Source organism: Pyxicephalus adspersus, chromosome 1 (genome assembly GCF_032062135.1).
Source record: "Pyxicephalus adspersus chromosome 1, UCB_Pads_2.0, whole genome shotgun sequence".
NCBI lineage: Eukaryota > Metazoa > Chordata > Amphibia > Anura > Pyxicephalidae > Pyxicephalus > Pyxicephalus adspersus.
The window spans coordinates 170,316,021-170,338,480 of record NC_092858.1 but is presented as its reverse complement, the minus strand read 5'-3'; the positions used below and the strand labels follow the sequence as shown (position 1 = coordinate 170,338,480).

Genomic DNA, 22,460 nt, shown 5'->3' with positions numbered 1-22,460 from the left:
AAATGTTCTGAATATGGGGGGTAAATGAGAGGGCCGAGTCAAAGGTGACACCAAGACAACGTGCCTGAGGGGAGGGACAGATAACAGTGTTGTTGAGTCTGAAACCTGATGTAGATTAAGTCAATTCTGCATTAGAGAATGTACTGCTCTTCTTCTACTGAGTACCAACACACTGCCATGAGCACCAATGCTTTCTGCTGACACTAACACTTCCCCCCTACTTTGTTCCACTATATGTCAGTGATTCCCCTTGGTCCTCTGGAAAACCAATGCTTCCCGAAAAGCACCACTTCCCCTCCACTGTGCACGAACACCCTGCACTGGCATGAATATCCCATCATTATCACCAATGTCCACAAAAAGAGAGCATATAACCCCCACTTACATCAATCTCCCCTTCCTCCCATTGTGCACTAGCACCTCCAATGAGCACCTATGCCCTCCAGTGTCACCTATGACCTCTCCTTCCTACTAGCACCAATGCATTTCACTGACAACCACTGTCCCCATATTGAGTACTGATTCTCCCATCTGTACTCCCACTAACACCACTTTTTCCCACTTTTCCCTACTGGGCGCAAATGCTTCCTACTGAACACCAATATATTTTATCTATGACAACACAGCAATTTTTTCTGCAACTGAGAATTATTTTCCTCCTCCTAAGCACCAATGGCAAGAAATGTTTGCCTACTAACTGCCAATCCAAACATTTTCTCTTCCCACTGTCCCACTTCCCATGTCAGAAATGTTTTCGCTCTTCTGAATAACAGCAGATTTGTTATTCTTTCACTAACCACCTTACTGGACATGGTCATTTGGCTGACCACCAATGCCAGACAATTTATCTCCCATTTATCACCCAACTGGGATTTTTTTCCTCCCATCAACTTGCTGTTTTTTCTAAACTGACCACAAAAAAAAGGGACTTTTCTTCCTTCTATTGACTCGCTGCAGCCCAATTTCCCAACCGATCCCTGGCACAGAGCCAGTAGATCAAACCCTGTTAGCATAGGGTCTGTAATCATATGCTTACACCACAGAATAAAATTGATTCTGCTGCTACGTTTAAAAAGAAGCCACTGTGGATGTAATTACTCCAACAATATACCATGGTAAATAGAGAGTTGCACTAATATGAAACAATCTAAAAAAAATGGACCATTCAAACAAAGCAATGGTTGAGGTGCGCTTTGATCACAAGGAAGTATTAGCTCCTTCTCCTGGAACACTGGACAATCCTGCTCTATTCAGCATCCATATCTGCTGTACTTATGTTCCAGTGAGCTGTTTCAATCAGGCAAATCCAAAGTCTGGCCCGGGGGCCAGTTGTGGCCCCTGTTCAGATTTCCACCGGTCCACAGCCTCTAGCACAGGAAAAACCCAACATCATTTTTAAAGGGGGCGTGTGCTGTGTGGGACCCGCATTTTCACCTCACCAAATCTGGCCCTCCGCAAAAAGTTTGGACACCCCTGGTCTAAACAATAGATTTTACTCTGCTCTGTTCCCACCTCTGGAGAATCTTTCTCTTTTCCTATCTCTTATTTTATCTTTTATCAGCAGCCTGGGCACCCCCCTCTCATGCCTGCTCCTATTAGGAATTTTAGTATAATTGGGAGGGCAAAATGGACATTCTACTCAATGCTTTTCTGCTTTGGCAGGGCTCTATCTGTATGCTACGCAGAGGCTGGGCATCCCGTAACAAGCATTGTGAGTACTGCTTAGATTTTTATTATTTTCCCCGTCTAAACCTGCTAGGATCTGCTGGGTTTGTGGTAGCTGTATCGCTGAGAGCTGCTGAAATTTGTTGGGTAACTTCTTCTCATTGCTGGATGTTTCTAAAGAATCAAAAAACTTGTCGCAGTTAGATTACCAGGAGGCACCCCTGGCACCCTGTTATGTGGCTATCTGCACCAGTGGCGCTATTTTGTTCTTCCAGTTTGCCCTCTTCCAGTCTGTATCCATTTTCTCTGGAATCCTACAGCAGAACAATCAGATGTCACATTGAATGGGTTTTAGGATTTTTCATTTTAAATACATTTTAAATAATGTAGTGTGTGGGTGGAAGCCACCCAAGTAAACTTGGAATACTATTGCCTGATTTATAGAGTAGAACCACAAGACCAAGTATAATTCATATATATACCTGCACATAAATCACTGTTAAACCATTAATACTAACATGCATGTGTTCCCACAAAAGCTGCGTAATTAATAGTGTTGGAGTTTGAATTCGGGTTCTCCTTATATTCGACTCGAATATGGCTGTTCGAATTTGGATAGACCCGACCCAAAAAACATGGGATTCGATGGTAAAAATGGGGACTTGTCCCCATTCATCACCTGTAGTGCCCTGTATTCTTGGATAGAGAAACTTCATACATACATAGTACAGCGCTGCAACAGCAATTACTGTTGCAGCGCTGTACTATGTGTTGTTCGATGGAGAAACTTTATCCAACAACACATACAACTAGTAAAGGGCTGCAAGAGCAATCAGATTGCTCTTGCAGCCCTTAAAAACACTTAAAAAACTTCAATGGTGTTCGAATTTGGCGTTTGATCACCCAGAGAATTTCTCACTATTCAATCGAATAGTGAGATATTTGACCAACACTAGTTATTAACGAAGGTTACTCAGAATTCCCAAACTCTACCCATGTCTTTCAGTTTACAAGTTTAAAAGTCAATTATATGTTCTTTATAACGGCTAAGGGTTCTATTTATAAAACAATGAATATGACATTATAATTGCTGCCATTGAAACACATGAGCCTGAAAAATTCCCACCATGGAATGTTGAGGGAATGTCTGATTCCTTGTTTTATAGAGCCCTAAGAAATGTCTGTTTAGAAGTAAGGGGTAATGTGACACTGTATTTCATTTAAAAACTCAAGGGTAAAAGTAAAGTATGGATTATTGAAAATCTTTACTCCACTATGATCCTCCCAAAGTGAGAAAAGACAAAGAGTTTTAATTTTAACTTTGAGAAATCCATCCAGACTGTTCATAAATGTAATAAATGGGACTCGGTATCTATATTGATAAAAGAAAAAATGCAATCAAGAAATACATTAAACACTCAGATGATTTTCTTATTCCACTCTCACTTGGATACTGAATATATGTGAACAAACAGCCCTTATATTGCTCATTTTAAAATCACCTGGTTAAAAACAGGTTTCAGACTTACATCAGATTATCGAGTAATATGTGGACTTTTCATGACATGGCTGATCTCATCCACATCATCTTTCATCTAGGATCTCCCCTTAGGCAAGAGCCACAATTGTTGGAATATGCCTGAATGTGTTTAGCATTTTACTGCTGGTTATTGTATAGGGGAAGTCGGGATCCGTGGCAAGCAGTAGCCAGCATTTTCTAAGGATGTCCAAAAAGGGGAAGTTCTAGGAGAAAAGAGCAGAGCAACCCGATTTCTTCCTAGCAGCACATACTCAACTTTCCTTGGCATCCCGAGCTCTTAGTTTGGCCACCAAAAGCGAGGTGATAAAGTCTTGTGTGGGCTCCAATATGTTATGTTGAATTATATAGAGGCCTGAGAACTGCCCCCCCACCCACCCATGTAAAAATGTTGGGTACGCCCCCATGCTGCAGTGCTATTACCGAATGGTTTTAGCATACTTACTCCTCAAAACTGAAAAGTGCGGTATAGCTGGGGCAACTGTGAAGAGGAAAATTTATACCTGAATTGTACGGTTGCAATGGGGCTATTCATATTTACAGGGTTAAATGCTTGTTCAGGTGTAGGGTACCCTTAAAAACACTTTACACAACGTAACCCTCGCTTCTGCAGCAGCCATTGCACTCTTCATTCACCCAATAGCTGTAGGCTGTGAGTGGACATTTGGTGTTAGCTACTGGCAGAGGTTGGAACTCAAGTTGCGTGACTTGAACTCAAGTCCGACTTAAGTCACCTAATGAATGACTTGTGACTTCACTTGGCGTTTTGCCCACCGACTTGCAACTCAATTGGAGACTTGACCTCCGGCTTTCTCTGCTGACAGCTGAATGGGGTGGGGAGGAAGGCAGTGTTACAAAAGCCTCACTGCCTTCCTCCCTGCCCCCTTCAGCTGTCAGAGGAGAAAGCCATGGACTTAGAATGCAAACCTTTGCTCAAGAACAGGATCAGAGCTCTGTTTCTATATAGGGACAAATTGGGATGAATTAGGTAACTTGACTTGGGACTTCATGGTGACTTGAGCCTTTACTTGGGACTTGGTGTCAATGTCTTGGGACTCCACTTGGACTTAAAGGGTGATGACATAGTCCAACTTCTTGCTACTGGTCCTGCATTATAGGGAATGATCTGGAGTGGAAGATAATGAGTGTTATAGAAGCTACACCTGATATCATGTTGTCCATTTGAAAAAAAAAAAATCATTCTTTTTTCTCTGTATTTTAGATGCTTCAGGTCGTTGCTTTTCGGTGGGAATTCTTGCTGCTTTCCTTCTTCTCAGCATTCTGTGCAATGGTATCACTCTTTGGTACATGAAAATCTCACAGAACAGGTAAACAGGAAAGTTGTTTGGTTTATACTGTGTTGCCTCCAAAATGACTAGATGGATTATATGAAAGTCTGAGCTCTCTCTCGCTTCTTGGGTGTCATTTGGGAGTTAGGCAGTGTCCACCAGTACAGGAAGTAAATCTCCATAAGGACAGTCATATGGAAAAATGGTAGACAGATGTTAAAAGAAAAAAAAGTGACAGAAGAGTTAGAATCCCTATCGGGATGCTCAGAACTTGAGTCATGAGTGCTTCACTATAATAATAGGGACATTATCTCTAATATGGTAACAGATGACATAATACATTTGCAAATAAATACTGTATCTAAAAGCTGCAATATCTAAAGCTAGCAAAGTACTTTGTTGTATTTTTAGAGGAATAGACTGCAGAGCAGTTTGCATATACACTGCAGTCCAATTTTGGGTACCAGTTCACAAAAAGGACATTGTGGAATTGGAGAGAGTGCAGAGAAGGACAACTAAACTAATAAAAGGAACGGATTTGCTCAGCTATGAGGAGGGATTAGCATATATTCAGTTTCCAAGTGAGAGTGCATAAGGAAATCAGCTGAGTATTTAATGTATTTATTGATTGCATTTTTTCTTTTTCCAATAAAGATACCGAGTTCAATTTAGGAGACGTATAAAGGGGATATGATCACCCTGTATAAATATATAAACAGTCCATATAGAGAACTCTCCTCCCAATTATTCACTTTGAGATCATTACAAAGAACAAAGTGTCTGGAGGAAAAGAAGTTTAATTTCTGGATAAGGAAGGGATTCTTCACTGTAAGGTCTGTGAAAATGTGGAATCGACTCCCTCAGGAAGTAGTTTCAGCAACTACTATACTATTACTTTAAGAAGAAGCTGGATGATTTCTAGAAGCACAGAATATAACTGGGGATTGGCCCTTGTTACTCATTAATACATGAGCTAACAATGCTGTTGTAATGGAAAAACAAGACCTGCAGAAACAGGTAGATAATTCAGGATCCATATGACAGATGAGTTTGATTTCTGCTCCTCGGGATTTTACTGGGTGGTTTTACTGTTGCCAGGCACTGAATGGGTAGAATGTTCCAATAACAAAGTTTAGGATCATTCATAAAACTCGGTAAACACTTCTGTCTTTATTTATACAACATTCACATACTTAGCAGCCAGGATTGCCAGATGGAGGGTTTTTAATGACTTGACAGGACCTCTTGCTTATGTTAGTAACGGGAATGATTTGCTGTTCTTTCTCCAGAATGAAGCAGCTTCAGCAGAATCTAACCCATTATGAGCCCAGCCACATACTATATAATGCCAGATGTCAATATATTACCTCTTATTTAACGTTATATAATCCATGGGCCCCCCTTCCTCGTTCTTCTTACTGTAGATCTTTTGGGCAGGGTCCTCTCCTCCTGTGTTACGGTCTGTATGTTTCTGTCATTTGCATCCCCTATTTATTATACAGCACTATGTTATATGTAGGTGCTATATACATACAGTTTGATAACTATATAGCATTAATATTGTAAAAATATGTGACAAACATATGTGATATGTGTTTTCCAAAGGTGCAGGCTGATTTCTCTTCTGTGATGGGCAGGTAGGTTACTCCAGGTGATCACAGATTTCCCCAGGTCCGGACAGATTTCCAATGAGAGGTAGATAGGTTTCTCTAGTTGCAGGGAGTTTCATCCCTCCCTCCTGTAATGTGGATGAATAAAAAGTGCTGGCGGATTTACTCAAATGTCCTTGTGGCTCCTAGAAGGAGGAGAAAATTAAATAAGTTTAACCAAAAGAAGATTAAATAAAGTATACACATGCTAGAAAATTATCCAAATACTTATATGCACAGTTGATTCAGAGGAAGGCAAAGAAAAAAAAAACACACTCAATTTGCCTCGGCAGAGGCCAAAAACTTCTTTGTGATCCCCTAAGACAATCAGATGTTCACTAGATAAACAGTCCCTGGTGTCTTTCCCTATGCATTTAATACTCTGTTATACATTTTTCTTTAAAGTCAGAGTATCCTAATTTTGATTAACGTTCTTCTGTCTGGTCATTGATTCTAAAATGTCCATTGCAAACTATATTTTGACAGCATTGGTTAACTCTAGCTGAATACCCTAATACATATAAGGGTTTTTATTTGGGACTGAAGTCTAATAATTACTCTGCTTGGGATTATTATAATCGCTATATGGACAAAATGTAAAAAATATTAAAATGTATTACCTTTCAAAATACTCTCATAAGCAACTTTCAGTGAGCCTATGATCACATAACTGGGGAACATCTCCGACTGGTTCCAACATGGTAGTTTGCCAAGCCATCTGTCAATGAAGAGCACACTGCTCTTTCCAAAATGGGACATGGGGCATTGTGCAAGGGGACGTTATACTGCAGACAAGAGGGATTCTAATTCAGGATTAGCACAATGGTATTTCTGATTTAATATGCTATAAGGGCTATCAATGGGCTTGGTTTATAAAGCAGTGAATCTGACATTCCCTGAAACTTTTGCTGATAGAGAATCTTTTAGGTCCATGTGTTTCAATGGAAGTAATTGATTCTCCACCAGGGAATGTCAGATCCACTGCTTTATAAATAGACCCCATCATTACCATAATCATAGTACCAATAACACCCAGTAATCTATGTGTATTCTTCTGTTCAATAAAATATCCCGGAAAATAATACTTTGTACCCAATCTACATGAAACATCTATGCCAGTGTGTCCCAACCTTTTTAACATGATTTAACATCATTTTCAGATATTCAGTCCTTCACTATATCCACAGCTCACAGTACATGTATCGGGGTGTTAATTAGGAAGAATTCCTCTTACATTGCTGGCCATTGGAAGAATTTCACCCTTACACATAGTCAAAAAGAATATTGCTGTAAATTCTGTAAAAATTCTGTAAAAATTGCTGTAAATTGTAAATAAGTGACCAAATTGCTCAAAGAACCTCTAGCATCCTCCAGGGGAACCCCGGGATTCCATGGAACCAAGATTAGGAAACATGGCTTTACACAAACTCTCAGACCCATTATTTAGAAATCTGTAATAGATTAAACAGATGTTTTTGTAACATGTCACTTGTTATTCCAGCTTAGATTTTGTATTTTAACATGTACCAAATACTCTTGGTAAAAATTACTGTCTCTTTTTTTTTGGTTCCCGGAGGATGGGGAATTGATGTAAATGGGTGTGGAACCTTACACGTACATTGCTGATGAAATTTCCTTGCTTAAATAGAGTTTTGTAGATATTGCAAGTTTTAAAAAAATGTTTTCAAAACACACAGTCATTTTTCTATTAATTGGGACAATTTACAAGATGAATGAGTTACAGTGATGTCATTATAACATATTTATTTTATTTTATTTCAGAATAGTTTTCTCTGAAAAAATGATTAATATGCAAACATGAATGAAATGATGATCCTGGCTGTGAGGTGCCATGGACCATCTTAAGACAGTCTATTCAATTCAATGGGCAGTCCAAAACTAGGAATGAATATCACCACAATACACAATACAATACCAATGTCCCAAATAGACCTGTACCTGCAAGTTCACATTTGTGTTACTGTGACAGGACAGTTGGGAGTCCCCAGCCCTAGGGGCTCCCAACTGTCCTGGTTGTCCTCCTATCTTGTCACCCCTCTTATTATCACACAGTATTTTTATAGCACCATCATATTACACAGCACTGTACAAAGTCAATAGTTGTGTCACTAACTGTCCCTCAAAGGAGCTCACAATCTAATGCCCCTACAATAGTCATATGTCATTAATGTAGTCTAAGGTCAATTTAGGGGGAAGCCATGTTTGTGGGATGAAACTGGATTACCCAGAGGAAACCCACACAGACACGGGGAGAACCTTAAAACTCCATGCAGATAGTGTCCTGGCTGGGATTTGAACCTGGGAAAGGTGCTGTAAAGGCCAGAGTGCTAACCACTGAGCCACCATGCTGCCGCTCTGTCCTGGCCACATATGTGTCACCTCCCCGTGCTGAGGCTGTAACATGCAGGCTGTCAGGAGCTATTATCAGGGCCATCCAGAGCAGTGCCAAGGGAAAGGGTTTTAACAAGTAACTAACTAGCTGCAATACTTATAGAAATTGGGTCCGATATAGTAAAGCTCTCCAAGGCTGGAGAAGGTAGACTCCCATGGGAGAACCTGGGTGATCCAAAAACCCCAGCAAATATTTTAAATCTTGGACTAGACCGTTTCCAAGTTTGCAGAATCAACCAGGTTCTCCCATGATAGTCTATCTTTTTCACTCTTGGAGAGCTTTAGTAAGTCAGGGCTAGGGATGAGCGAGAATGCCTCTGACATTCTTGCGAAATTATTTTCGAACTTCCAATGGGTCTGTGAAATTTGGGGGAACCGATTTCGCAGACCTGTTGGAAAATCGAGGCAATCATTACAGGAGGAGTACTGTGGCTGCAATGCAGCCGTGGGAATCCTCCTGTGCGCGATCCCCGGGCACTAGAAGTTAAATGAGAGCAAGCCCTTATTTACCCTCTAGTACCCGGGATTCTCATGGCTGCATTCATGAATACAGCCGCGGTACTCCTCCTGTTAGTGTGAGCCCCACAGCTGTGCTCATCAATGAATGCAGCAATGGGAATCATCACAGGAGAATCTCTATCCAAGAACACATACTACATGGCTGAAAGAGCAATCAGAGGAGCAAAGCTGTCAGCTCTTCTCTCCCCTGATTGCTCTTGCAGGTCTCAAAAACTTTTATCTTGACAGCCGAATTTACACAGACCATTCTCGCTTACATGTTCGGTAAGCGAGAACGGCCCGATTTGCCGCGAGATCGAATTTTAAAATTTTGCTCACTCATCCCTAGTCAGGGCCAATGTGTGCTGGTATTTTTAGAAGCAATGCAACTGTAATGCTTGTGTGTAAGCGGTAAAAGAAAGGTTTTACAATGGTATAAATTGCTGTGTGTTTGCCGGTGACTGGGTCAGTATGAACTCTATCAGCATAATGTTGTTCTGTAGCATTGCACAATCCAATGCTCTCTCAGCAGGGACAGTTTTGGGTGAAAGCCACTTTGGCCAATGGGAGGAAATTCCAGTAGCTGTAACAACTCTAACACAATAATAGCATGGTGACTGTGCTTACCAGTATTATTTCCATTGGAGAGATGGCAGGGGAAAGACCAAAAGGTTTATTTAATCCTCTTTTCAATAACTTAATAAATTATCATGGACAGAAAACAGAAGTCATATAATTGCATTTAAAAATGTTCTCAATGTCCAGATCTCAGAACTATAACACCATGTTACATGATAAAAAGAATGCAAAAGAAACTGTATACGAAAATTTCAAAATGAAATAAATGTCCCTAACACACCCTTAGTAAACCCCACCAGTTACATGCATCCCCCAGTTTCACAGGACAATTGGATCCATACCCCATCATGTCACCCAGTGAAGTCACTAGTACTATGACCCTGGGGCACATGGCTTGCTTTTCTTGCTGGGTGGAGCCCGCGTCCTTGCAGTAATTTATTTTAATATCTATTACAAATTATTGGCTTTCGTTGTCTAATATTACCTCCCTCTTTCTTTTCTTTATCTTTCTACCCAATCTCCTCTCCCTCTCATCCTCCTTTTCACTCATCTCCCCCTTTCCTCCCTTTCTCCTTAATTTCTCCCCTCTCCCAATTTTTCTCTCTTTCCTCCCTTTTCCTCCCCTCTCCCCCTATCTCCTCTCTCCCCTTTCCTCTCTTATATCGCTTCCCTCTACCTCTCTTTTTTTCCCTGATTGTTTTTCATATTAAGTCAACACAACATAGACATTCTGCTATAAACAAGTGTTATGTGTTTGATCTCTATCATGCTTTTATCAAATCCAACATGAACCAGGAAATTGGATAGGAATACTACAATGCTGGCGAAATCAGCAGGTGGTCCAATACATAGCGAGCATTTTACTGTAGCACATACAAGTTCTGATATGTAATGTATTGTTTTCTCTTTACAGGAATACACCCCAAGCAGTTAGCACTGAAATGTAAGTAAACATTATTGCCTTTTCAATTGAAGAGGTGGGTGGGAGGATATATCTTTTCATTTCATATTAAAGGCTGATGGAAGACTTTCAAAAGATTTAAAATAGACATTGTCTAACTGACAGGAAACGGTTTATCTCATGGAAAAATGATTTGTCTTCAATACATGCTTGCTTGCTTATGTAATAGGCTTGTATGCATATGTTCTCCTAACGACCAAATGAAAAGAAGAAAAGAAAAAAGGCCAGGGTATTTGTTAAGCGGCAGTATTGAAAGAAAAGAATATAAAGTAACAATAATTCCATCAAATGGAATTTTCATGCAACAATTTTGGTATTTTGTACAGTAAAATTGTTACATGGTCATCCTGGCTGAACAGCAAAATATATGTACGTGCTTAATCTACAGAAGAATTTGCCATGAAAATACTACATCTTCTATCAATTCCAAGATTTTGATTATTAAGGCCCAATAAAAATCATTTGGTTCCTAACAGATCTTAAGTTCTCACAGGATTAAAATATATATTCCTGTATTCTTTTGGAGATAAAATGTGATAGATGAGGGGGGTGGTAATCTAAAAATCTCTAGCAATAAATTTCTTGCCTTATACTCTGAAAATGCCAATATGAACAAATGAAAAGAAGGAAAGTAAAAAGGGTAGAGTATTTGTAAAGCGGCAGTGTATTGCAAGAAAAGAATATAAATACCAATAATTCCTATAAATGGAATTTTCATACAACAATTTTGGTGTTTTGTACAGTAAAATTGTTACATGGTCACTCTCGCTCGCGGGTATTATTGGCCTGTTTCACCAGACATAGAATCCCTGAGATAAGAGTTGCAAACATTTAGTGTCCCGATGCATTTTGTCTGCAAGGGCTTCATCAGGATATTTGAGTAAGATATTTGAGTTGCTGGATGCATTGAAACACATCATATATACATAAATATAGCAAGATATCATATTAGGAGTTCCTGGTAGAATGACAGAATAATTGTACCTACAATAATATTGACAAAAATGCCAAAAGAAATCCAAAAACATTTTAAAAGTGCATCAGTCTTTGTTGATTATTGCGAAAATGTAATAAAGAGAATCAGCCATATAATAAAGTCAGAACAAGGTAATAATGATACTGATATGACAAAAGCAGATTAATACATGGTCTCATAACAAAATAATAATATTTAATGAATATATCAATATATGCATAGCCTATAAATGTACTATAAAGTCGACAGGAGACTGAATTTATGAATAACTGAATCAATATGTCCAAAAACATGTTGAAATTATATACTACTTTAATATTAATGTTCAATTGGAGCAAAGAGTTGTACTCACTTGTGTTGATACAATGGTCAGGAAAGAGAGAAATAATGCGATTCAAAAGAAAGTTTACAGTCTGTGAAGAAGTATACATTTTACTTATATAATAACACACACTATATTAATATTAAAATGTACCAAAGGGGGCAAATTGGGTTTCATGGATAGTAGTAAGTGGTGTTTAAATGTATGAATACAGGCATAGCTAACATTTAAGGGATGTTGAGGGGGCTAGTTTGGATAAACTAAATTAATGTCTATAGTAATAATGGTCAGTGTTTGCTATGGGGTGCTAAAGATGTAGGGAATTAGCCTGATTGTTTATTGTAATAGTCACAAAGTATATCAACAATCATAAAATATAATAGAATATAAATCTAAAAAGAAACAAAGGAATGTGGATAAATGACGTTACCTGAGAGTTACCTGGCTATGCAGCCAGCAATTCAAACATCTTACCTCAAATTCCCTGATGAAGCACTTGGAGGCGAAACGTGTCGGGCCACTAAATGTTTAATTGTAACTATTATCTCAGGTAAACTATGTCTGGTGAAACAGGTCAATAATACCCTCCCTGACGCAATTAGGCAAGGGTAACCGTGTAAAAATTTGAATGTACAAAACACCAAAATTAGGAATTATTGTTACTTTATATTCTTTTCTTTCAATACACTGCTGCTTAACAAATACCCTGGCCTTTTTTCTTTTCTTCTTTTCATTTGTTCATATGGATATTTTCAAAGTATAAGGCAAGACATTTTTTGCTAGAGATTTTTAGATTACCACCCCCTCATCTATCACATTTTATCTCCAAAAGAATACAGGAATATATATTTTAATCCTTTGAGAACTTAAGATCTGTTAGGAACCAAATGATTTTTATTGCGCCCTCATAATCAAAATCTTGGAATTGATACACGATGTACTATATTTTTTTCATGACAAATTCTTCTGTAGATTAAGCACGTATATATATATTTTGCTGTTTATTTGCCTAAATTTTCACTATAACCTTTTTCTTTTTTTCAGTACAACTGTACTATTAAAACTTTGTATTATGGCTTTGTAAAGGTTTTTTTCTGCATAATTATTTCTAGCATTGTCAGTTGGGTAGAGAGCAGCTGCGATCTTAGTTAGGCAATCTCCAACTGCCCATGCAAAATTGGTTGACAGATCTCTTCCAGCCAGATGTATGAAGCACACCCAGCACAGGGTTTGATGTTATTTGCCATCTGGGTAGGAAGCAGAAAAGTGGTACAATGCAATGTTGTGGGTACTCTGTGGGTTGTTACTATCAGCACAACTGATCAACCTTACATATTTATTACAGACCCAAGGATTCTCACAACAATTCACTAGCTGAAGAGGAAGAAGACAATCCACTTTAAATTTATGTTACGGAGTTCAGAGAAAATAACGATATTTATTAGCCTGCAAAAGTATACCATGGCTCAGCAGGAAAAACAAATGGTGCAAAACATTTCCTTCAACTTTCTTTTCTCCTTTGCTAACTATTACCTAATTTCATAAGTAGCATTTAAAATGAATATCTTATTTCTTTGGAGAATATGTTGAACCATTCACACTTGCCCCTGTCATTTAATTCTCTAAATGAGAAGGGTTAGCCGCTCTATCAATATGTTATCACTGCTAATGGTTGGCTGGGGGATTCACCCCCGGCTCATTGTCACTTAGAAAGATGGAAGGGGGGGGGGGAATCCAACATTCTCAGCTGCATGCAAAATGATTTGCTACTGTTGGAAGTTTGTGGTAGAGCAGTTATTCAGCTCCACCAGCAGGAGAAGCAGAATATAACAGAACTGCTCCTTGAGGGGCTGCCTCCAGACACTCTCATTTACACCCAAATATCCAGGGAACAGCCATCTAAGACAGTGTCATGTGTGTTGCAGTCCAAAGAGGAAACTTCCACCATTAGGGGTCCTTGAGCTATCCCCATGCTCATCCACCACTGCCATTGACACAAGACACCAAAAACAATGGCTGCACATTGGAGCAAATGGATTGGGACCCATGCAAAAAAGGAAGTTCTTTGGCCTTGATACCACTCACAGGCAGAAAAAGCCTCAGACTCCAATAGGGTCTTTGGTTCCTAAGAGCATGGCAAAAAGAAGGAAACTCCATATGACTCCATTAACTTACAGGGGTCACCATGGCCTACGTCAGCCAAGCAGAGGAAAATACAGGCCTCTTGGGATAGCCTTAATGCAAATGACTCCAAAGCATATCCAAGAAATTTGGGTCAAGACTAGCAATCCTGGTAGCAATTCAAGCTGGACTAGAAGAAAGAGATGCTCAAAGAGGTAGCAGACAAGGCTGGGCCAAATCAGGCAAAGTCATCCAGGGAGGCTAGGCCGGATCAAGTGGAATCATCTGGCGAGGATAGGCCGTTTTAAGTATGAGAGAAGAATGAGTCATTAGGCAGGGCTGAACCAGATAGGGTAGCGTCATCTGTTGAGGCTGAGCCCGATCAAGTGTAATATGGCGATGCTGAGCCTGGATCAGGTGGAGTCATCTGGCAAGGCTGAGCCTGGATCGAGTGGAGTCATCTGGCGAGGCTGAGCATGGAGTGGAGTCATCTGGCGAGGCTAAGCTGGATAGTGTGAAAACTGGGCAGGATTGACCAAAGTCATCTGGTGAGGCTGGGCAGGATCAACCAAAGGCTAGGTAGGATAAATTAAAAGTTTAACTGGGTCAAGGGGTGTCATCTGGCAAGGCTGAGCCTGGATCGAGTAGAATCATCCGGCGAGGCTGAACGTGAATCGAGTGGAGTCATCTGGCGAGGCTGAGCTGGATAGTGTGAAAACTGGGCAGGATCGACCAAAGTCATCTGGTGAGGCTGGGCAGGATCGACGAAAAGGTAAGGTAGGATAAATTAAAAGTTTAACTGGGTCAAGCGGTGTCATCTGCCAAGTCTGGGCTGGGTCAAGTAGAGTCATGGATTGACTGAAAGCTAGGTAGGAGGGATCAAAAGCTGGGCCAGTTTGAGGGGAGTCATTTGGCGTGATTAAGCCGGATTGACTAAAGTCATCTAGCCAGGCCAGACAAGATTGACTGAAGTCATCTGGCTAAGGATTGACCAAATGCTGGGCAAGATCGACCAAAAGTTGGGCAGAAGTGGCTAAACCAATTGGCAAGACTGAAACAGATTACGATGAATCATCGGGCACGGCTGCGCTGGATCGACTGAAAGCTGGGCAGGATTAATTTAAAGCTGTTCTGGATTGAACAGAGTCATCTGAGAGGACTGGGCTGGATCAAGCAGTGTCATCTGGTGAGGTTGGGTTGGATCGACTGAAAGATAGGCAGGAGGGATCAAAAGCTGAGCTGTATTGAGTGGAATCATCTGACGTCATTGGGCTGGATCAACCAAAAGCTGGACAGGATTGAATAAAGTCATCTGGCAAGGCTGCACGGGTTCGACAGAAAGCCAGGTCCGAAGCCACTTCACGAGGCTATGAAGGATCAGCCATGTTAAATGGTAGCATTTCTTTTGGGCTGCATGCTGAGAGCTCTGCATCACATGGAAGAATAAAGAGTTAGTAATCAGTTAGTACACTGGCTGACCCTGGCTGACCAAGTACTGGACAGATTTGATGCAATTTAATACAGTTTCTCCATCCTACTAGGAATTGTTCTTTAAAGTAGTCCTCATCATATTCTAGTAAATAGGCTAGAGATTCAATCTGATTGGGAATAAATAGTAGGGAAAAGTCTTCTGTGGAAACCATGTGAAAGCGCTAGATCTGCCCAGATTTTGAATAAAGGCTTACCTTTCCAACTACAAATCATTCATTATGACAAAAATAATGTACCAGGTTAATGAAGTGTGTTTAGAGAAGCACTCTCAGCAAGTATGTCTTCTCTTTCAACAATGCATAATATGCCTCCAGCAGGCAAAGCAGAATATGGCGGTGACTGGGGTGATTGTGACTGATTCAATAATCTATGAAATTTTCTATGGAACAGAATTCAGTCATTATTTTTTTATAAATTTAGTAGAACTTAAGGTCAGTTCCTTTGCGAAATGGTGATGTGAGTGGACGTTGTGGCACGACATGCAATACTAAGGGGTTGTCTGTAATAAAACAAGGTGGGGTGTGCTTGGAGTTGGAGGAACTGCTCCAACTGGCTGGGGATGCTGCAAGCTGATAAACAGAGGGGATGCATGATGCATTGCATGAAAGAAAGTGATATAGGACTCTTAATTTGAGATGTGTGTAGAACGGTATGTTATAGAGACTATAGTACAGATGTATGAGACACTGCATGCAAAGGAAAGCTAAGAAGCTCTACAGTAGTACTACATGTAACAAATATGGTGGCATTTTGTATAACAGACTATAGAATGTTGATGTCTGGTTTTTAAATGGTACAAAAACAGCCCAAAGATCCCAGGAATACTACGGATCAACCCTAGAGCAACCAACATAATATGTTATGGAGTGTCTGATGATGCTCAGGCTAGTGGACAATTGCACATCAACTTCTACACTTATGTTCTCCACCTAAGACCTTTATGTGAAAAAGAATGTCCAGTGAAACTCGGCTGTAGATTACTTGTTTGCGTGATATGTTGATATGTGATGCCTGCTTGACCAGAACCTGATCCTGGATATCGGTTTCAAGAAATGCAAAATACAACATGAGAAACAACAAGGTGTCATTGAAGCAGAGACTGAAATCCAATTGTTGGTTTGTATAAAACATGAATATACATTTTATATTATATTTAATTGTTTTCTACCAGTACAGCTATGTGTGGGCTCTGCCAACTAAACGTGTGGGACAAGCCTGACCAGGATTTGCTATTAGAATGGACTCAAACACTTAAAATAACTGATATGTGTACCATATGAATGTTTGTATAATTGGGTTGTTTTCTCTTTGCGGGCCTAAAGAGAGCAACTTCTCAAATAATGATAATGCTAATAACACAGTTATTTGACTCTCCTCTCACATTGTCTTGGCATTACCTTTGATTCCACCCTCTCCTTCACTCCGCACATTCAACTTTTCCAGGTCCTGTCACCTTCACCGCAACATCTCCAAATAACGCTTCTACCTGTCCCCAGAGACCACCATACTCTCCATGACTTCTTCACTCATAACTTTATTTAATGCAAAAGACTTTTCTAGAGCTACTCCAACTCTCTGGAATTGTCTTCTTCATCCTATTTGGCTTGCTCCTACTTTCTGCACATTTAAAAGAACTCTTAAAACCCATCTTTTTTTATCATTCTTCTGTCTCTTAAACTTATACTACTTACCTTCCACTCCATATCTCCCTCCTATCGTGTGATACTTCCCCTACCTCTTAGATCGTAAGCTCTTCTGAACAGGGTCCTCTCTTCCTCCTGTATAGTATAGTGATACAATGAATTAATTATGATAATAATAATAGTTATAACTTATTTAGTTTAGGAATTGTGTTACTAGTAAAATCAACTGTACTGCCATGTGCCTTACACTTTTTGACTATTAAGTAGTGATGGACTTCTAAAGCTAATTCTCAAAGAATAATAATGACACATGGAATAATGTTTACATTGTCAGCTACAATGATCCTCGCTACTAAAGAATGTTCCTGCTATCCTGTCTTCTTTTGCCTGTTGCTCTGTTGATTCTTTTGTAGGTTGATCACTGGTCACACCATATTGCAAAGAGTATATTTTGATCTACAAGGACTATTTAAAGCCTGGGGTGAATGGTATTTCTGTAACTATGTTGATTTTGATTCAAGCTGACAGTGTTACATTTATATCTTTGAATCTGAGTAGGTTTTAGGCGACCAAGGAATTGGATGTCTGTTCTCCGCTCAGCAGCCCACGGCATCTCTTGCTTCCCTTTAGCCGTGCAGGCTTTCTCTGCATACCGACCTTTGCCTGTGACCCCCATCTGCTTTATCTTTATTTTTGGATTCTTCATCTGGTGGACTAAATACTCCTGTATGACTTCTGTGAATAACACAGAAGTAATGAGGGCAACCATTTGCTGGGGTGGTGCAAATAGCCTCCTGAGTGGGGTTTGCTACAAGTGAAGAATCCAGAGTAAGACTGGGGGCTGGTGACTGGTAAACACTGGTGCTGGCCCAGGGCCTTACAGTAGGTCCCAGTAAGTATTTGTGTCTCCAGTAGGTATCTACAAATATTCCTAATAATATAATAATTCCTTCCAATTATACATTACAAGTGATCATATATTTGAAAGGTTTATATACAAAGCATTATTAATCCCTTATCTTAAATTTACATTTTCCAAAAACAATCTAATGGAAAGTTGAGCTGTGAGGAGCGGGACATTATGGGGCATGGAGGTCCTTAGCTATGTGAGTAGAATAAATGTATTCACCTGAAAAAAGGTGATTCATGTGGATTATAATGATATTGTATAAATACATAAATTAGCCATATAGTAGAGGAAATGCCTAGGGTTGGTGTCTGTCAATGCAAAATGTAAATGTTTAGAAATATTAATAGGAAATGAGTTGTGCATTGATGCAATAGGTCTGTGTTTCTGAACAAGGGCTCCATGGAGCCTCAGGGTTCCTCCATAGGTTGAACAATGAGTGGTTTGTGCCTCTCAGGTCAGTTTAACAGATACCAATGATCTTTTTGGTTATCTGTAAGGGTGGCAGCCTTCTTAATAATCATCAATGTAAGCGGAATTCTTCCCGGTGACCACCAGGTCAATGTACTGTAAGCTGTGGATATAGGAATTCTAGTATTGGCCCCCTGAGAACCTGAAAGTTATTTCAAGGGGACCCCAATGTTAAAAAGACATTGAAACACTGATACAGAGGGTGTCCAGATTTAATGTATCCCCCACATACATTTTTCACACCTTATAAACTTCTCCTTCACTTTCTTGTCACACTTGACATTTGTCACGGGTTTGTTACTAATAAGTTTTGCATTATCTTTACTCTTATAGTGTACAAACCCCTGTTAAAATGCCAATTTTTTGTGATGTAAAACAATGGGACTGCAATAAACCATTTCAAAACTGTCCCCACCTTTAATGTGACCTATAACCTGTACAATTCAATTGAAAAACAAATCTGTTAAAAGAGATTAAAAAAAAAATACAATAAACTAGTTGCTTAAGTTTGCACACCCTTACACTAATACTTTTGTTGCAGCTGCTTTCGATTTAATTCTAGCATTCAGCCTTCTTGGGATGGAGTCTATCGGCATGGCACAGCTTGACTTGGCAATCTTTGTCCACTCTTCATTTAACAAGTGCTCCAAATCGTTCAGATTGCAAGGGCATCTCTTGTGCACAACCCTCTTCAGGTCACCCCACAGATTTTCTACTGGATTAGGGTCTGGGCTCTGGCTGGGCTATTCGAAAACCTTATATTTCTTTTGGTGAAGCCATTCTTTTGTTGATTTGGATGTATGCATGGTGTCATCGTCGCATTGAAAGGTGAACTTCATTCTCATCTTCAGCTTTCTAGCAGTCGCCTGAAGGCTGTAGGTCAACATTCACTGGTATTTGGAACTGTTCATAACCCCTCCACCTTGACTTTAGCCCCAGTTCCAGCTGAGGAATGGAAATCCCAGAGCTTAATGCTGCCACCACAATTCTTCCTTGTGGGCTGTGCACAAGAGTTCTTGCAATCTGATAGATTTGGAGTCAAGATGTGCCATGATGATAGACTCTGACCCGAGAAGAATCAAAAGGCACTCCAACATAGAATTAATATAAGGGTGTAAACACTTGGGCAACCAGCATATTGTACGTTTTTTGTTTCAATTTTTTTCCCTGATTTTTTTTATATCCTAAATTAAATTGCACAAGTTTTAGGTAATATATAATGATAAATGATTTAATATTTTTTTACATCACAAAAACCTAGCAGGGGTGTGTGGACTTTTTATATTCACTGTATATAATATACAGAGCCTTTCTGGAAAATAGTCATTTACATCCCAACTTTAGTTAACTTGTGTCTCTTAACCTTTGTCTCTTACAGACATCCGGGTCCTTATCAAACACATTTGTATAATGTAGATAAGGTGGACATTTCCTGTCGGGTGACAACACCTACACCCATTCTAACTTTAATTTCCTAATATTAATGCCCGGAGGATTTTCCCACCAATGTTCCATCGTTTGCTATAACTAAATAAAGCATCCTACACTTTGTAAATGGTATAAACCTACCATATACTTTTTGATACTCACCATTATTACTATCTATAGAAACATACTCCACTTCTATTCAAATAAGGACCATATCACAATATACTTGCCTTCTTTTAACACTTGTTCCTATTTATAGATGATTACACCACACAACAATACTTTACTTTACTTCTCACCTCACACAATGAGACATTTTTCAGATTAAAAGTCTTTACATAAGCATAGAATGTACATAATCCTACATCATTCCACTAATCCTTTTTTTCCTGGTTTTTTTCTATTTCAGTTACATACCAGGTAGGGACTGAGGGTTTTTTCCTAAGTTGAATTTGTTTGTCGAAACATGTACATTGTTTTAATAAATGCAATTAGGACAGATACCTGTCTCAACATATTATTAGGAAGAGTGGTGTCAGCTATTGTAATAAATCCTTACTGTAAGGTATTCACAAAAAAAAAAAGAAAATAATATATATATATATATATATATATAATAACGGAACCTAGCATGCATGAGCTGATCTGATGACTTTATATATACCAGAAGTTACAGTACATTGTAAATTCAACCGACGCGTTTCACAGTTTTTGCTTCACTGCTTCCTCAAGAGACAATATAAAGAAAAACAATGATGAGACTGCATTTGAGACCTTTTATTTCTGATCCAGAGGCCCTGATTAATCAATAAAATGCGCGTACGCTGGACGTGCGTGCGTTCGCGCGTCCAGCGAGCTAGGTTCCCGCGGACCGGAGCCGAGTGCTAGTACACGCGCCTTCACTTGTCAGCCGGATTCCTGCCTTGATATTGAGCAATGGGGGTCGGGAATTTGCCAATTAAGGTGATTAGATTTCGGCTGTGCGATTAAGGAGGATCTGTTAAGCTAATGGTGAGATCATAGCAATTAATTAGCGCACACCTGCTCTCTGTTCATACAGCACCGTTCTGCTCTATGGAGAGGGGAGGGGGAGAACGACGGATCGGCACCCTGCTGCGCGCTCTCCCCCTTCCCTTACATTAGGATCGCTCATTTCTCAATCGTTCGTGGATCCGCCAGGACGGATCCACGGACGATGAACAACGCCGCCTGTACACACGCGAGATTCTCGCCTGATACCTAGCTGATGACGATTATCGGGCGAGAAAAATCTGACGTGTGTACACAGCTTAAGTGTTACTTTTTTAGGTTACATTGTACTCATTACCAAAATTAATTATTTATTGTTACATTTGTTGCACTGTTTTCATACTTTTTGGTTTGCTTTGCAACACTGCAAACTAATTGAGATCAAGCTGTAAATATACTGGTTAACAGTTTCACTTGTGTATATATGTCAAAATACAATTAAATGCATATAAATACATATCCATTTTCATTAATATTATTTAACTGGACTGGTTTGCGGAAACCAATATGCAATTTTGCCCTATCAAGGGTGGAAAACTGGACCAGAAAATCTTTATGCAGGACAAGCATTGAAAAGTGGTAATAAAGGCAGAATTTTGCAATCAAACAATATGGCCACAAACACAATAACATTAAACATTAAAATTGACTTCAAAATTGCAAAATAGACATTAAAACATTTAAAGTAAAAACAAATAAAAAAATGAAGCTATTGTGCTAAATGGTAAGCAAAGAATTAAAATGCATGATCACAAGAATTTTTATTTCCAGTGGTGTTACATAGGGTGTAAGGACCATGTAGTTTTAGCTACTGAGAAAGGAACAGAGACCCTGCAGGTGTTTCCGGGTGGAGAGTGTAATGTATTAGTTGTACTTGTATACCTAAACCACTGCTATATGTTGCATCAGCCAACTCCAGTAAACTTGATAATCCTTCAGAAGAAAAAAAACTGATAGTAGTATTAGGATCTGGATGTGCTCCAAACAGCTTTTATTGGAAATAACTTTAAAAAATGTTGATCTGGGATTTAACTGGTTACATTGGAACTCAGAAAGGTAATTCCACTCCTACAGAGTATCAGATTTGGTTGCTATACAGCTAAGATATTTCCCGGAAAGACATCAAATAAATGTAATTACAGCAATGTAAGGCAAAAGCAAACAATGGTATGTTGGCATGTGGGGAGTACTCCTTAGTAAGTTATTGCTGGAGGTCAGCACCAGTGACAAGGTCTCTGAACATGAAGAATTTCCTCTATTAATGTAGCAAGGTTACTGAGAAGGCTAAAACAATCTATGAATAGAAGGGCACCTTGGGGACAATTAATACCAATGGTGAGCTGCCAGGTTCTGCCGCAGGCTTAAGCGAGGACCCAGGCATTCCCCGAATTGGAGCAGAAAGGGACCGTTTTATGCATGCTAGTGACGCAGATTATGGCATGCTTCTTGCAAATGAAACTTTTGGCTCCATGTTCGTTGTTT

General features: G+C 39.5%; 1 protein-coding gene across 1 annotated transcript in view; it reads left to right on the top strand.

The window, feature by feature from the left end:
• The window catches only part of LOC140321619 (nectin-1-like), a gene marked incomplete in the record, with an annotated part of 37,147 nt that extends 15,712 nt beyond the window's left edge, over positions 1-21,435 (top strand). Inside the window, 3 exon segments of the mRNA XM_072398363.1 lie at positions 4,425-4,530; positions 10,543-10,572; positions 13,234-21,435. Coding sequence (XP_072254464.1) covers positions 4,425-4,530; positions 10,543-10,572; positions 13,234-13,291 — 194 coding nt within the window.
• Positions 21,436-22,460: the final 1,025 nt, after the last annotated feature.